Here is a 16,864-nt window from a genome sequence, read left to right on the forward strand (position 1 = left end):
GAGATACTAATAATGAACGTGAATTATTTTATGTATATATAAGACGTCTGCTTCTCACAAATCTACTATGTAAAAGTCATCCAAGAAAAATCTAAACTAAATGTTTCTAGAGCAATATTGCAAAGAATGACTTACTTTTTATCTAGTGGCCACCAAACTTTAATTCTTTGTCCCAGCAAATCCCCCCCTTCATCTTTTTCCTCAAATTTACTGCCAGTACTCTACAAAACGAACGATTGAAATAATTATAAGCACTTTACCATCAAGATTACAAGAACATATTAGACAAAAATTCTATAATTTATGTTATGTTCTATGTGTGTTGAGTATAAATTTCAACTAAACTAATTTTTCATTTAGGGTAGATGCGTGGGAATGGGAGTGCAAAAGGGGGTCAAAAGTGACCACTTTTTTCCTTAAATCAGCAGATGTTGAACTTCAACATGTAATTTGACATACCTATGCTCCAAATTTGATGATATGATAAGAACAAGAATAGTAGTGCTTAAAATCTAACTGTCAAATTGCTAATTTTTTTAAAAAGTGAAGGTTAAGAGGATTAATTTTTCAGAACACGTAATGTGGTCATGTTTTTTACCCAAAAATACTCTCGTGTGCTGCCCCCATTTTTTAATTTTTGCTAATTATTTTGCAAATTGATTTGAGTGAAAATTAGATAAAATGAATACAAGTATTCATTTTTAATATTTTAGTTAATATATTATTTTTTACTAATTTCCAAAATGGACACATCTTGGATGATGGAAAACTAAAAAAAAAGAGTCAAAACCTTTCTTTTTAATGTGTGTAGAATGAAACATAGAGTGTTAAAATGTAATTTTCTAAATTTGGATGAGCCAATAAAAAATTACAGAAAAAATAACACATGTTTTTGGTGAAATTTAAGCCACTAAAACTAATTTGAGACCAATAACTTAATATTTTCAAATTTAAAAAAAATTGTTATGAAAGCTAAGATAGAGCTTTATGTCATAGAGGTGTCTTTTTTTAATTTAATCTTAAAATGTGCTAACATGATGCAGAGCATGCTCAACATTTGTTTGCTTTATGAAGTTGTTTGTAAAACACCATTTTGAAACCCAAATTGAATGTCCAACCCTTAGGATTGGTAAATTCAAACTTTTATCAAACCTAAGGCTGTCACTATGTTTTCCAAAATGCAACCACATTTCAGAGAATTATTAAAGTTGGGGAGCAACCACATTTCAGAGAATTATTAAAGTTTGGTTACTTTTTGGCTCCCCGACTTTCTAAACTTACAATATAGAATCCCTTTTCGCCAAAATGTCGAGTATGCATGCATAACACTCTATTGAATGATGAGTAGTGTATAACAAGGTGTGATATCCCCACCTTAATTTGCGCTGAATAAAAATATAAAATTCAGGAGTGGCAGGCCTGAATTTTTAATTAGTTATAGTTTACAAACAATAAAGATTAGAAACTGTGAAGTCTTATAAATAAGACAGTTTCCATAACATTGGTTTTCTTATTCAAAATAAAGGCAAGAAGATGATAGAACAGCATTACCAACGATTCATGGAAAGATAAGAAGTAATCATACCTCCAATGGGAAGAGCTTCGTTGATGGACTTTCATACACCTAAAATAAAATAGTTAGCATCATATCATAGAATAAAGACTTGCAAAGCATCTATGGAGTAAGCCATTGATCTTCCCAAGAAGGATCCAATCTCTATTATACCGAGCACAATGACCTCAAACCATCTCATAAACTTGATCACAATCTTACATTGACATCTATGAACTCCCATGATGCCACAGCAAGGTCATGATCAGATATTCCGAGAAGATCCAATACCATCATGGAGATAGGAAATCAAGTTCATATAACCGAGATAGAAGGTAAAATATATCAGCATAAGATTAATCATGATCACTGATGAACATCAAATTGGAGCTTATTAGCCATCACCAAATACGATACCATTATCTTTAATAATAATCACAATTGCAAGATAAGGTATCGAAAGACAACATTCAATCATCATCGGCCTTTGAAGGATCAAGAATAAACATTGTGGGGTGAACCCACAATAGTGGGTTACACTTTTTTGCCAACTTTGACACTACAATATTCATTTTCAGAAAAAATTTCACATTCGGACACCTATTACTACTAAACCATAAAGAATTTGTAGATGATGTGAACTAGTGATTTGTTGCATTTTGTGTGTAGATTCTAAATATATTTTTTTGAATTTTTTTGGAATCATTTTGTTTCCATTTTTCTACCTCCCTCAAAAACTAGTTTTTTACAAAAAACAACATTTTTAAAGAGTGATACTCATTTGGTATGGCATAACTTTTTTTTAAAATAGATATGAATGTGATTTTTTCGAATTTAGTTTTGTAACATCCATATCTAATGTTTGCAATTGGTTTCATAACATTATTTTCAATATTTCATATTTTATGAAATTTTGAAGTTGAGTTAACTATAATTTTGACATATGTTCATTTGGTCGCTTGTAACTTGTTGTGTATGTATGAAAATTATTTTCTTTTTTGTTGGAAAGAGTACTTCAATACCTATTGCATAGATATTTTTTAGAATTTTTTTTCACTTGTTTACTATTTTTCCATAATCTTTGAACTCAAAAGTTGATGTTTGGTGTGAAACCTATGTTTAGTTAATCTAAAAACAAAAATCATAATAAACTCAATATATATTAAATAATAATCATTGGAAAGCTCGCTTCGAGTACTACTATCATGCATTTAGGTTTGTCAAAATTCATCCATTTGAGCCCCCAATTTGAGCTTCAAAGGCCAGAAATTTGCAGAAACCAGGAGAGTTTGGGGGGGAGATCTCTAACATGGAGGTTCTATTGAAAGGGGTTCGATTGAAGCCCCTTTCTATCGAGCCCCCTTGACACAAATTTTGTATTGAACGCTTTTTTGGATTCTTTCGAAAGGGGGTTTCGATCGAACACGTTTTTTGCATTTGATTGAAAGGGGGTTTCGATAGAACGTGGCTAAAATTGAGTTTTGGACAAAAAAAGTCAATTTCTTTTGTCCAAAAAAGTGTAACCTACTATTGTGGGTTCACCCTGTGATAAACCTTCTATTAAACATCACACACTGCTGCCAATATGAAGAATTGATTATTAATCGATTAAACATAAAGCCGTGTCATAACCCCACATTTTTGTAATTATTTAATTAGAGATAACATTTATACCTTCCATTATTTAATCGATGATCATGTTTTAATTATTATTAACTCTTAATTTAACTTTACCATAAAATGTTGTTAATTGAATATAATTATTGGTGCATATAATGTGTTACTAAATAAATATAAATATACAATATAAAAAACTTAATGCATTATAAACATTATGATTAAGTAATGAGATCTTATGACTATACGATAACATTAAATAGACCCCATATCAATATACATAAATAAAATATTTATAATGCATTTTAAATAAGCGCTAAACTTTACCGAGGGTGTTGCACCCAGCAATCACATTGTATGTGATGCGGTGCGTATAACTTGAAAGGCACCGAAAGAAGTTTCGGGTGGGCCAGGGTGCGGTGACTCCAACAGTCACCCCCGTTCACTCCTCCCTCAACAGTCACGACCCATGGCTGGGTCCACCCCAACCCCCCGATGGTATTAAAGGCATAGCGCGTGGGGAAGAGGGGAAAGGAAGGAAGCGCATGGGAAAGGGATAAAGGAAAGAAGCGGCAGGAGACACAGGTAAGACACTTACCGCACTTATTTAAATCTGCAGTAATATTTTGATAAATCAGTGAGGTTTCATACTTATAGATAGGTAAATATTTAATTCATAGGTGCATAAATTTATGTAGCTGTTAATTCAATATAATTACATATACTTAGATGTGGCTAAAATACATTTTTTACATAAATGGAAATTATATAATGGAAACAAATATAATCTATTAACATATATATATATATATGGGTATACAATATGAATACATCTACATGTGCTAAATTAATAAGCAGATTACAACTATAATTTGGGGAATAAATAGCATTATTCAATTAAGGACAAGTAGGAAGGAACTAAGATATTACCAAGATGATGAATAAGGCAATTGCATATCCAAACCTGGTGAGATAGATGAGGAATTAAGCAACAGGGATAGCAGGAACTAGGCCTCTGTCAGGTAGGCCACCCACTGCAGTTGACTAAAGGTCTACTGGCAGTTGGGCCAAGGGGGAGTGTACTGCCCTTGGGCCTGATAAGCGCTACGGGCATCCTATGGTAGCTAGTCCTCTTGATCTCATTAGGAACCAAATATGGGGATTGACTTATTGATAACAAATGACTTAAGTGAATTTGGCTAATTACACTCTAGATAAATCATTCATACCCAAGAATCAATCGTTGAAATTCATTGTTTATATGTTTTCTTTAGATTGCGGAGTTGGGGACATTACAAGCCGATTAACAATTATGTTAAGTGATAACCACGATTATGAGATAATCATTAGTGAAGTATTGGCATTAAATAAAGAGAAGTATCATTTCTCATGCCTCTTCATCTCTTAAATGCAGGTATATGTAGACATTCGATTTGTCTTCTCATGGTATGGAGAATTATATTTCTTGTTTTATTGTCCAGTATTGGATCGCTCATAAGAGCAAAGGCCAAAGGCCCATTATCGTATGCATAATCCGATTAGAGGCATATATCAGAAACAACACCAGTATCGCATGTGGTTCAAGTAACAATCAGAAACAACATCATCTACCATTGTTGCAAGCATACATCTTCCAATCTGAAACAGCACTACATCGCTCTAAGCGATATCTTATCTTCTGCATATTCATAATGGTAAATCAGAAACAGCAAAAGGAACAGTAGATCATCCATCGCTACAAGCGATAGGAACACATATGTTATAGCATACTTCTCACTGTCATAACAAAGACAGCTACCAACATAGCATACTCTCCATTGTCATATCAGAGAAAGCTAATATCATTTAGCAGTGACATATATTGATAGTAAGATCGTCCTTGCATATTTGTCAATCATTCATATTAGAGACAGCAGAGATAATCTTATCATTATTGATTTGCATTCGGTGATAATAATCATTATATTGTATTATTATTATCAATCAAATTACAAGTGTAACCTGTTGTATTCTAACATTGTTCATCTTATGTTATAAGTATTATTGGTCAATTGAGGAAATAAGTCTCTTGCAATTCATCTATGCAAGTTAATTGTCTATCTATAAGTTATTAAATAACAGGACATTACACAAGGATCAAGAATGAAGCTATATAATTGCTATTTCAAACAACATCAAGCTATCGAACAACAAAATAAAAGTCTTATCTTTCACTATTTGTCATGTCCCCTTTTCAAAATATTCTAAAAATAGCATTTTGCTGAAAATAATAAGCCCAACTGTCCCAATTCAGTAAATTGGGATCACATGACAATTTGGGAAATACTATTAATTTAATATTTGTTTGTTGTTTCAAATTCAAATTTCTCACAACAAACAATGTTAAATTAGTAACTTCTTTTTGGCAACATATTGTTGTTTTTGGCAAGTTGGCTAATAGAGGATTGGTTTTTGGAAAGTTTCCTTGGCAACCTTGGGCATCTTTCACATTTAGTGGCTTTATAGTAATTGCCATAGAATTACTATTTCCATTTCATGCGAGTTTCCTCCATTTTGAGTAGTTGGATTTTGGTGCCCAATTTGGTTTTCAAAATTGGTTTCATATATGCTTGGTTTTGGGTCCAAGTTTCATGATTCTTGGTGCAGATTTTGCTAAGCTTTGGCTTGTTCCTTTAGTGGCTGATAAACCAGTGGAGAAGGAGACTATGGAAAGGGAGTTTGAAGGTTTCCAGGTGATTTAAGGACAGGAGTTAGAGGATTAATAGGTGATCTAAGACAGGAGTCAAGGATTACCATTAAATAATCTCATTTCACGGGTTATCATTGTGATGAATAGTTGAGGGTTTGTGCTCCATATTTTACTGTAGCTTTATAACAAAAAAGAGGATGTATTTTGCTGTTATTATATGTTTAGAACAGATATTTTGTTATTCCAAACAGTTTCTCCAAGTGTGGTGAAGTTTCATTGAAAACTATGTTGTTTTGGTTGTGCCTATTGGCACCATTTGCTCCCAGTTTGTAAATATTATTGCAGAAGTTGTTGCAAATGTTATTTGTTGTTTGAATCCATTATATGACAGTAAATACATGGTTATTCATTGTTCCTGGTTCTTCCGGAGTTTGAATTCTTTAGAATTTCAATAATTCCTAGGTAAACAACTTTTTCTTTTGGGAGGAGTTGCTCTTTGGAGAGCACAATACAATGAAAATTGTGAGTTGTGTTTGGGGGGAAGGCTATTGTCGATTGTTTACCTTCTATGGCAGACTTAACCAAGAGGGTCAAATAGTCAGTGGTTGAGCTTGTGGTGGATGTCAGTGGTTCATGTCCGCTTATCTCCATCTCGTGACGATTCTGTGAATGCATTCTGGTGGGTTTGAATCATTTCCCAAATCAGATATAAATTAATTGCAAGGGTTATTATAGTGGTATCAGAGCTAACATCTTGCTAGCTTGTGGGGTTCTCAATTGTAAATTATGGAAGGGTTCTACAAATCCTTTTTGAGAGTTTGAAAAATAAAGTTCGTCTCTAAAATATCAGGATGGTTTGATGAATATTTTATGAAATGTATAATTTCAATGGCAGCCCTCACTTTTTATGAATATACAAGGCTCACCAAAAAAAATTTACCTGAAGGAGTGGTTTTCAAAGCTTTTGGGGAGTACCTTTCAAAGGAAAAAATTGAAGTATCATTTAATGATTACTTCATGAGAAGAAGAAATTAAGGATTTAAGATTGAAAAGGTTGCAAATACCAAAAATAAAGAAGAATAGATGAAATTTGAGATTCAAAACATCTTTGAGCCACACAAGAAAGACAAACAAAAAGATTGCATCCATCGAATGGAAGGTAAAAATATTTTGGTTAAGATATCAATTCAAATTCTAAAAACCATTTATTTAAGTCTAACATTGATAAAAATGAATTTGAGGAAAACAAGTTGCAAGAAAAAATGGAACAGGGAGATAAATAGATTGTTCTTTTAGAAGTTCAGTAGAAGGGCATGATGATTCCAAAAATGAAGACATGATTAATTTGGACAGCCCTAAGCTAGAAGCTTGGAGTCACACAAATGAAATGATTGAGATTATCTCAACAATATCTCTCATGGAAAGGATCAATCTATGTTATAATACCCATTTAGTTACTTTGCCACCCCTTTTCTTGTATTTAAGGATGTTCTCTCTAATTTGAGAGTGTACGAATTGTTGTTTGTAACTAGGCTAAGAAAAAGGGGGATTCGGATTGCCTAAGGCAACATCCGAATCCCTAAAGGACTGGGCCCTTTTGCCAAAGGGTAACATGTAGAGCTGGACCCTTCACGCCAAAGAAGATAGCGTGTTCCTAAATAGGGCCAGCCCTATAATGAACACGCCACACTCATAAAGACCTAAATCAAATTGGTGCCAAAATATATACTTAAATAAGCCGGCATAAAAGGGTATATGCACCATATAAATAAAGGCTATTTGTAAGTTTAAAGACAATCAATCATTCATGCTCTTAGTGAAATTCATCTGCCTCTTGGTGTGTGAAAATAATCAGTGAACTTGACGAATTTATCCAAGGAAGATATAGCGAATTTGGTGCTCCTTATTGCTGTTAGATGGTGCATTAAAGTGCAGACCTGGTGTATTAAAAGGGGCAGATCTGATTCATTCAAGTGTGCAGTTTGAAGATCCCAGATCTGAGTCACATGATTTGAGCTGAGTATTGTATTGTTGCAATTCAGAATTGAATACATAATCAGACTTGTGGGTCTTTAGTGCTGGGTTTTTCCTCCTTGGAGGTTTTCCGAGGGTAATTGAGTTGGTCTCTTGTGCACTTGTTTTCTTTCTTTCGTTTACTTGCTTATCATTTACTTAATGTTAATCTGAAATTAAATACTTAAAGTCTGATTGCTGGTCTGAGACACAAAAACTAACACGAATTTGGCGATTTATAGTGAATTATATCACTGTACACAAGGGGTATTATTGGCCATGTGGAAGTATGTAGAGGAGTGTCCCCAAGTTCAGCCTATGTTATAATAGACTGTTTTTGTAAGTGCTTTAATAAAATGATGCTTTACAAGGTTTTCTACTCAAAAGGGTGTTCCCCATGTATATCTTGTGGAATGTCAAATCTATGCTTGTCTATTTCTTTTTTTTTTCTTTTTTTTATAATGATTAGTATCCTAAGATCCCGATTTCTTACAGTATCGTATATTTTACAAAAAAAATAAACATATTTTAATATACTTTTTTAAAAATTCTAATCTACTTCATGTTTGATTGTTATAACTTAATTGAGATAACTTCTTAAAAACCATAATAAGACTAATCAAAATATTAAAAAAATTGATTCTAGACTCCACGCTCTACAAAAGGATATTTTTAGATTTTCATGAAAGTACTCTTGGTTAGAAAAATCTGGAGTTGATGTTAAATTCTTGTTGAATTTACCCTAATATAGGGGTTGAGCTACCACATAGGTAGTTTCAAGAAAAAGGATTTCTAGTGAAACAATTTAGGGTGAAATTGTTTTGCACAAAGCTAGTTCAATCAAGAGTGATTCCCAATTCAATTGCCCTTCCAAGTTGTTCAAAAATTTTGCCAAATGTCCCGTTGATATTAAGGCCCATTTATGGCAATTTTCTTTCAAAATACAATCAAACAAGCACATCCTCATTGAGCCATCCTTCTTAATCAAAACCACAAAAGAAACAAGGAGGGTAGAACTCAGATTGATGTGTCCCATGTCTAAGAGATCATTTTAATTTCATTCTTTATCTCCTCATAGGAATCATCGACTTGGAACTTATTCCAAGCTTTGTAATGGGTTGAAATTCTCTTTCAAGTAGTAATCCTAGAGCTATGCCATCAAACCCCATACTATGCTTATCTAGCTTATCTAGAATATACTGAATCTCAACATAATAATATCTCTCATCACTAGATGAAGTTGTGATGTAGGGGACTCTCCTAATGTAAAGCAACTCACAAAAACAACAATGAAATTACAAGAAATGTAAGACCTGATTCTTGGGTTTCATTGAATTTCCTAAAATGAAAATACAATGCTGTTCCAAAATTACAATATTTTCAGCCTCATAGGCAACAAACATAAATCTGAAATCGGATATAAAATCAACAACAAATGCAAGAGAGAACTGCAAGGAAGTCTTCCAACTTCAAATCTGATTTTTCTTTCCAAATCAGCTCCTCAAACTTCAACCTACCAAAAATCTTCTATTGCTAACTCCGTCTCCCAATTTATAGAGATGTAATGCAAGGAAAACAACCATTGTTTTCCAAAACCATGAGTTGGAAACCACCTCCAAAATCCCACTTCAAGATAAGGAAGCTGTCCATAAACTTAGAAAATTGCTTTAATTGCACCACTAGAACTGCACATGGTCACCTAGATCTCAACCAATCAAATTAGAAACTTCCATAACTTTCCCAAGAACCAAAATAGGCAAGAGTACTTAGGCACCCAAATTTGAAATGCATAAAATGCCCAACTTCAATATAAAGGATCATGGAAGAAAAGTTTCTTTCCACTACCAAGTGTTGGCATTGAAGTTGTCATTGATGTCAACATGTGTGTGTGCAGGGCTGAGTTGATGAAGATGCAAAGATGATATGTGCCACATAGAGCATCACAAAGTGTAGTTGAAGGTTGCAGATGTATAAATGGGTTAAATTCATGTTTTTCAGAGTTGGCATCATGTTCTACATCGGCCTCATGTGTGTTTGGATCCATCGGGTCTGGTTAATCCCTGTTACAGAGAGAAAAATGTTGAAAATGCATAAGGTTGGCAGTTTTCGGTGTAACCCTATCTATCGGCAAGACCCCTTTTATCTCTTCACGACTCTTTGGAGTTATACCAATATCCTCCTTCGGTGTGACAGTAATCGTGTTTTGGCGACACAATGCATTTCGGTGTAATCAGGCAGTTTGTCAAGATCATTTTCCTTTCTTATTGGCCTTTATGTGCTATGTCGATAGAGTCCCTTTTCGGTGTGATGGGCGTTTGGTTTGGCCGACATGGGTTTTGGTTCAGTGTGAAATTGCTATGGGGTTAACTTCTTTTTGTAGGATCATCTAATCACGCAATTGCACATTAACCCAAATCGTCAAATTGAAGAAAATTGGTCTCCATTTAGTGCGTCGTGATTTATTTGTGTCGGGCCTAGTCAAACCTTTTATCGGCCTGTCGCTTGATCACTGCTTGTTGAAAAAGTAGAAGTGCCACTCATTGGTTCTTATTTTCGGCTGACCTCCGATCTCTGACAGTCAAGCCCACTTCTCCTATTGGCAACTGCTCATCTACTCACATGTCAGTTATTTGTTGGATCCTTCATATCAAGCCGTAAGAGTACAGGCCCAGTCTTCTTTGTGCTTGTTGATGCCATGCGGTAGCTGCGGATATGTTCTCTCGAGTTGTGTTAGTGTGTGTGGGCTCTACGGTGAGAAACCTCTTGTCGAGTGATCGCATCCTAATTGAAATGTTGAAGTCCTTGTTTTTACTTTTGATTTCAAGCCGATCTCCGACCTCCAATAGTCAGGCCCACTTAGCCTATGTTTCTGTAGATGTCCAGTTGGCTTGCATTTATTGGTCCGAGTAGATGAAGTGTTCGAATGGGGCCCACGGTGAAAGGCTAAAAGTTTGGATGTGACACGTAATCTGTCACATCAATATACGATTGACCACGTGAAGAGGTAAAGGCATCCAATTGGCGGCAGTTGAATGGTCCATGTTGGTGGTGTCATATTCTTGGGGGACCCAAGTGCCAAGTAGGAAGGCGGGGTAGCGGAGTTAGCCTTAACTAGCTCCTTGTTTTAATCGTGCAATCGCGCGCCTATGAAAGTTGTTGATCTAGTCAAAGATGTGGCCCATTTATGTGGGGCTCATGGTGTTATTGCGGCATTAACCTCCTTGTGCAAGTTCATTTAATCATGCAATCGCGTGATGATCTCGACCATCTGTTTTGAAGGTGACAAAAAGAAATAAAAAGGAAAATAATAACTGTCAGTCTCCCCGCCAAACCACGACATGATGCATTTCGGGGAATCTTTTTGGGACGTGTTGATTTGTCCTCATAGGTGATTATGTGTTCGTGCAGGACCCACTTTTCAGAATGCTCTTGGGATCCGGGTGGAAGATATTCATTGGTCCTGGTGTGCAGATGATGTGGTTGTGTGGGGCCCTTGTATTGTGTGGCGGCAAAAAGGTTTTTCGCCAAGACCTTGCCTTTCGGCAAGACCTCTCTTCCCTTTGGCCACTCTTTGTTGCTACACTGAAATACCTCCACTTCGGTATGATGACAAAATTGTCTTGACGACAAGGATTCCTTTTGGTGTAAGTTGGTCTATCGGTATAACTATAATCGCCTCTTTTTAGCTAGTGGGAGCTATAGCGATAAGCTTCATTTTCGCTGTGATGCACTCGAAGTCTTAGCGAGATAGGTCCAACTGCAGAAATCGACCAACAGACATGGTTTTATCCTTTCTAGTGCATGCCGATATACATGTGGTCCATGTGGAGATGGACTTAGGTTGACTTGATGATCTGGACGACTCATGAGGAGATTTTGAGGACACAGTGAAGCCGATAAACACAGGGATCTACGTGGCAGTTGGCCAATGTACTCTGAGCGACCTGGACGATTCTTATTAAGACAAGTGGCTTCCAGGTGGTCGAAGGACGAATCACATATGCAGAAGTTGGTGATTACGGAGTTTGTGCATTCAAATGAGGCAGTTGCCGAGCAAACCAGTGCAGGAGGATGGAGAATGCATTAATGGCGAATCTATTATAGACAAGTGTGTGGCTCGAGAGGATTTTCAGGAAGATCTGTCAAAAAGATAGAGATTGCTGGATATCAAGTCTGACAGGCAGATTGATTGCTAAATATAGCAATTCAAACATAGAGACAAGCAAAAGGCAGAAAGATGCAATTAATGCTGACAGCTATGAACAGAAGACAAAATCCGATAAGCATGTAGCTATGATCTTTTTAGAATGTTTTCAAATTGAATTTTTGGAGGGAAAATATGAGGACCGAATGAGAGGCGGTTTATAAGTTTGGACAGTTGTGATAAGAACAGGGTTGTTGTAGATGAGGCTGGTGAGCTGGAAAAGATAGAATAGTGTTGGTGACCAAAACAGTGTATTGCATTTAGCTGTTAGTAGGAAAAGGTGGTTTTTAGCAGCTGTATGGAGGTGTAGAGAAAAAGTTGAGAGTAGTGAGCAGACAGAAATATACAGAGGCAGAAATTAGAGAGCTGAGAGGAGAGAAGAGACAGAAAGAAAAGAATAAGAGCAAGCATAGACAGAAAGCAGAAAGCTGAGATTGAGACCTAAGATCCGAGAGCTGAAAAGAGTCAAGTCAATCTCAAGAGCAGAACAATAAGGTGCATAATTTGTTTTTAAATACATGTTCATTGTAATTCTCTAAGTGGGTGCTCAAAGCAAGGGGTAGGCGCTCCTTTGAGTTAGTGCTCATAAAGCTAGGGGTTGGTGCTCCTTTGGGTTGGTGCCCATAAACTTCAGGGGTTGCAGCTCCTTGGGTCGGTGCCCTAAACATTGTAATCAATTTTACTTGTGAGGTTGGATTGGAGCAGTAGACTCAAGCAGCATTTTTCACCGAGGTTTTTCCCACCATGGGTTTCCCTTGTATATCTTGTGTTATGGGTTTGCCTCTTATGTGTGTGTGTTGATTAGTTTAATAACTCTGCTCATAGTTTATTGGTTTTTGTTATTAAAGCTTAGATCTTTTAGAAGAGTTAAACTTTTTTGATTACCACTGATTCAACCCCCCTCTTAGTGGTCCAATATACTTGACCTTAAATCACAAATATTGAAAGACTCGTGATATACCTATAGCAAGAAACCGTAGATTCCAAAAAACCTATTTCTCAATCAAGAGAAACTACTTTTGGCCTCAAATGAAGATAGAGGTTCATACCAATGTTAAACAATGTTTAACTTGCCAAAAGGTAAAAGTTGAACAATGTAAACCTCCTAGCCTCTTACAACCCTTGTCGATCCCAAATTGGAAATGGTAGTTAATCAGCATGGACTTTATCATTGGATTGCCTCAAACACGAAATGGTCATGATTCTATCTTCATAGTAGTAGATCGATTAACTGAAATGGCACATTTCCTACTCTCAAGATAAAATCATCTGCTTCCGACATTGCCCACATATTTGTCAAGGAGATTGTTAGATTACATGGTCTTCTAGAGAACATTGTTTCAGATAGTGTAATGTCCCCTTCTTAGTGTTGATGCATTTAGTGGTCCATTGGCCTATTCCAGAGACTCGTAGGCTATGTGGAAAGGAGAATTAGGGTTTCCATCCTTTGTGGAATTCTGCTCAAGCTTGTCAGGGTTAGTCAGGAGGGAATTCTTCAGTTTTGCTTGTAGTTTCCTTCTAGGTTTTCCATGAACTCCAGTGTGGCATAACATGCAATTGACTCTTTGGTGAAATGTGAACTTACTATTTTTAGTAAGTTAGGGTTTGGCTGTCGGGATGGTGCAATTTTACTGAGCTTTCCAAGCCCTTTCTCTGGATGTGAAGATCCTGATTGTCGAAGCAGTATTTCATGACTTACTATTTTTAGTAAGTGGCAATTTGGGCATTTCTATTTTTGGCAGTCTTGGATATGGTCCCAATCCAGCACAGTTCAGTGGTTTTCATTGCTTAGCTTCATCCTTGATTTTTGTGATAATCAATATTAGAGTTATAAGTTATTTAATTAAATATTATTTCCTTATCCTAAGGTTTAATATTTAATTATTTTATTACTAATTAATGATATTGGGAATTGTGCATAATGTGATTTTCTTCCTAAGTCTGCCTAGGCGAATTATTTGGTGAATTGAAGGGGGGTGCCAAAAATGAAAGGAGACTTTATTTTATATTTGACAAAGATTTTATGCCAAAGTCGTGGTCCTCACTCCTAGGCGCGATTTTTGACTAAGGAAGGAGGTGCCATACTTGGTTCCACCACTTGAAATGAAATGCAAATTTGAGGGGGAATTTGGTGGCATTTGAATTTGAATTTCAGTCTTGGAAACTTATTTATACAAGTGCTTGGGCTCTCATTTGATGATCCAAAGAAATTATAATGTTATGCTGTCGGAATGATTCCAGACTTCTTAGAGTGAAAACCTCCTAGATTATCCATTGCAGTTTCGAGTGTGAGACATCACTCCTAGCTGAGATTCGTTTGTGTGGATTGCGTGGTGTTCTAGTGGATTGTGTGTGTGGTTTTGGAGAGTTGGTTTGCTGCTGTAATTTTCCAGATTTGTTGTTCCCCTGTGGCTGAAGCAAAGTTTTGATCATACCTCCCTGCCTGAGCTTCTTATCATTTTGGGTACTGGCTCAAACCATTTCTATGCTATTGGCGATATATGTTGTAAGTTTGCAGCCCCTTATTCGGAGTCTTAGATTTTATAATGCAAATCGAACTTTTCTAGCTTAGGCGTGGGTTTTGGGAGTGCTTTGGGATACGTGCAAGGTGTTTTGAGGTGTTTGGTAACTCTTTTTCAGTGTGTTCTTAGTCGCTTGGTGTCTAGTGTCAGTTTGGGTGTGTTGTGGGGTGTGTGGAGTGAGTTGGAAGCATTTTAGTGAGTTTATGTGTTGCTGGTTATGCATTTCCAGCCTGCTGTCTTTTATATCAGATTTTAGGAAGTTGGTGTTGAGTTCGTTTGATGATAGTTATCTCATGTGATCAGCATTATACTTCTACTCTATCTTTCCTCTCTATTGTAAGGTTAAGTAGTAGTACTCCTAACCGTTTCTGAATTGTATTCTCCATATCCCACTGAAAAGTGGAAGAGGCTGGCTTGCTGCTTATATCTGATATTATGTCCTCCCGCTGCATAAGCGGTTGAGTGATATTTTTTGTAATGATCCTCCCGCTGCATAAGCGGTCGAGTTAAGCTTGTTTGGTGTGTTCAGTCCTCCCACATAAATATTGCAGTAGAGTGATTTGTGTTTGGAGTACTGATCTCTTGGCTGGTTTACCGCCAAGTTCCTTGCTTTCCCGTTGGATAAGCGGAAGGGGCTGGCTCGCCGCCCATTATTGTATTCTGCATTTCAGCAGATTATCACTAACGATCCCCTGCTACCGTATGCCCTCACCCTCCCAGTCTGGGCTCTCGGTGATCAAAAGGTGTAGGGTTCCTTTCAGTTGTTTGGATTTCATTATTCTAACCCTAACGGGTGATTGGTGTGGCTGTGATATCGCTTTAAAAATCAAAAAAAAAATTGTGGGAATATTACAGATAGAGACCCTAGATTTACATCAGCTTTTTGGAAAAATCTTTTTTTTGAACTTGGTGCTAATTTAAGCTTCAGTCCTCCATATCATCTTGAATATGATGGACAAACTAAACAAATTAATAGAATCTTAGAAGATATGTTATGAATGTATACCATGGATAAGCTTGAATCATGGGAAGATGACTTACATTTGGTTGAGTTCACCTATAATCAAGAATATCATTCAACCAATAAAATATCACCTTTTAAAGTCGTGTATGGTTGAAATTGTAATACACCTATCTCTTGGTTTGTCCCTATCCATAAGATTTGGTATGAAAATGAAAACCTGATAGAAATGTGTGCCATTATTAACAAAGCCAAACAAAACATGAAGGCTGCCTAGGATTGATACAAAAGTTGGGCTGATTCCAAAAGATCCATCCGACATTTTCATGTTGGAGATCAAATCTTTCTTATAGTCAAACCCAAAAGGAGTTCATTAAAATTTGGTAGATATTCACAAATTAGCTCCTCGTTTTTGTGGACCTTTTGAAATTTTAGAAAAGCTAGGTGATGTTGCCGATAGACTTGCTTTGCCACCTCAAATTACAAATTCATAATCTGTTTCATGTAAACTTACTTAAGAAATATAAGTATAGTGCAGATCATGTTATTGATTGGGAAAATATATCTATTTAAGCCCTCTTGTGAATTTAAAATTGAAAAGAGATCTAGAACTTTGAGAAATAGAATTATAGATAAAGTTAGGATTAAATGGAGTCATTGAAGTATTGATAGTGCTACTTGGGAAAAAGCTAATTTTATTAGAACAAATATCCACATTTGTTTAACTAAGAAAGTTTTGTGTGTTTTGGATGTAGAGACTCTATGAGCTTTTGAGGACAATAGCTAAAAATTATAGGGGGAGAATTGTTACGAGACTTTTTCTCGTGAAATAAATTTGTAATAAAAGAATATATAAATGGAAGTAATTAACAAACATTATTCTTGTTATAAAAATGTGTGACTTTTCAAACCACCCTTGGGGTATTATTAAAATTCATAAATTAAATTAGAGGAAAGAACAGACACAGAGAAAGATATATAGGAATCAGAGGGCACAAAGCTGTACAAATTAGGGTCATTGGCTAGGCATTGAGCATTGGATAAGGGCACACAACATGTATCCAAATTAGGGTACAATGTACACCAAGAGTGTCCTGGCCAGTGTTGTGTATTTATGCCATGAGGCATGTGTGACTCCATGTAAGAACAGGTTCCTTTAGGAGTGCTTCCTTGCCATAGAGAGCCTGGACTTGCGAATTCTCCTTGAGTGTCGTATAGCAGCATTTGAATATTTGATAGATGTGTTAATTTATAAATATTTGCAGTTAATGTTATAACTGTTTTATTGGTTAATTACTTAATTTAT

The 16,864-nt window shown here is 35.9% G+C and overlaps 1 protein-coding gene across 6 annotated transcripts in view; it reads right to left on the reverse strand.

Annotated features, from left to right (window-relative positions):
• The window catches only part of LOC131027336 (sister chromatid cohesion protein PDS5 homolog A), a 188,996-nt gene that overhangs the window by 32,898 nt on the left and 139,234 nt on the right, over positions 1–16,864 (reverse strand). For 4 of the 6 annotated variants that reach the window (XR_009102483.2, XM_057957361.2, XM_057957360.2 and 1 more), the window contains 2 exons: positions 1,586–1,624; positions 136–221 (listed from right to left, as the gene is read on the reverse strand). Coding sequence is in view for 4 of the 6 variants with exons in the window: in XM_057957361.2 (XP_057813344.1) it covers positions 136–221; positions 1,586–1,624 (125 nt within the window). In the remaining 2 variants the exon portion in view is untranslated. The remainder of the gene's footprint in view (positions 1–135; positions 222–1,585; positions 1,625–16,864) is intronic. The other 2 variants (XR_009102484.2, XM_057957359.2) reach the window with 1 other exon arrangement.

Source organism: Cryptomeria japonica, chromosome 3 (genome assembly GCF_030272615.1).
Source record: "Cryptomeria japonica chromosome 3, Sugi_1.0, whole genome shotgun sequence".
Taxonomy (NCBI): domain Eukaryota; kingdom Viridiplantae; phylum Streptophyta; class Pinopsida; order Cupressales; family Cupressaceae; genus Cryptomeria; species Cryptomeria japonica.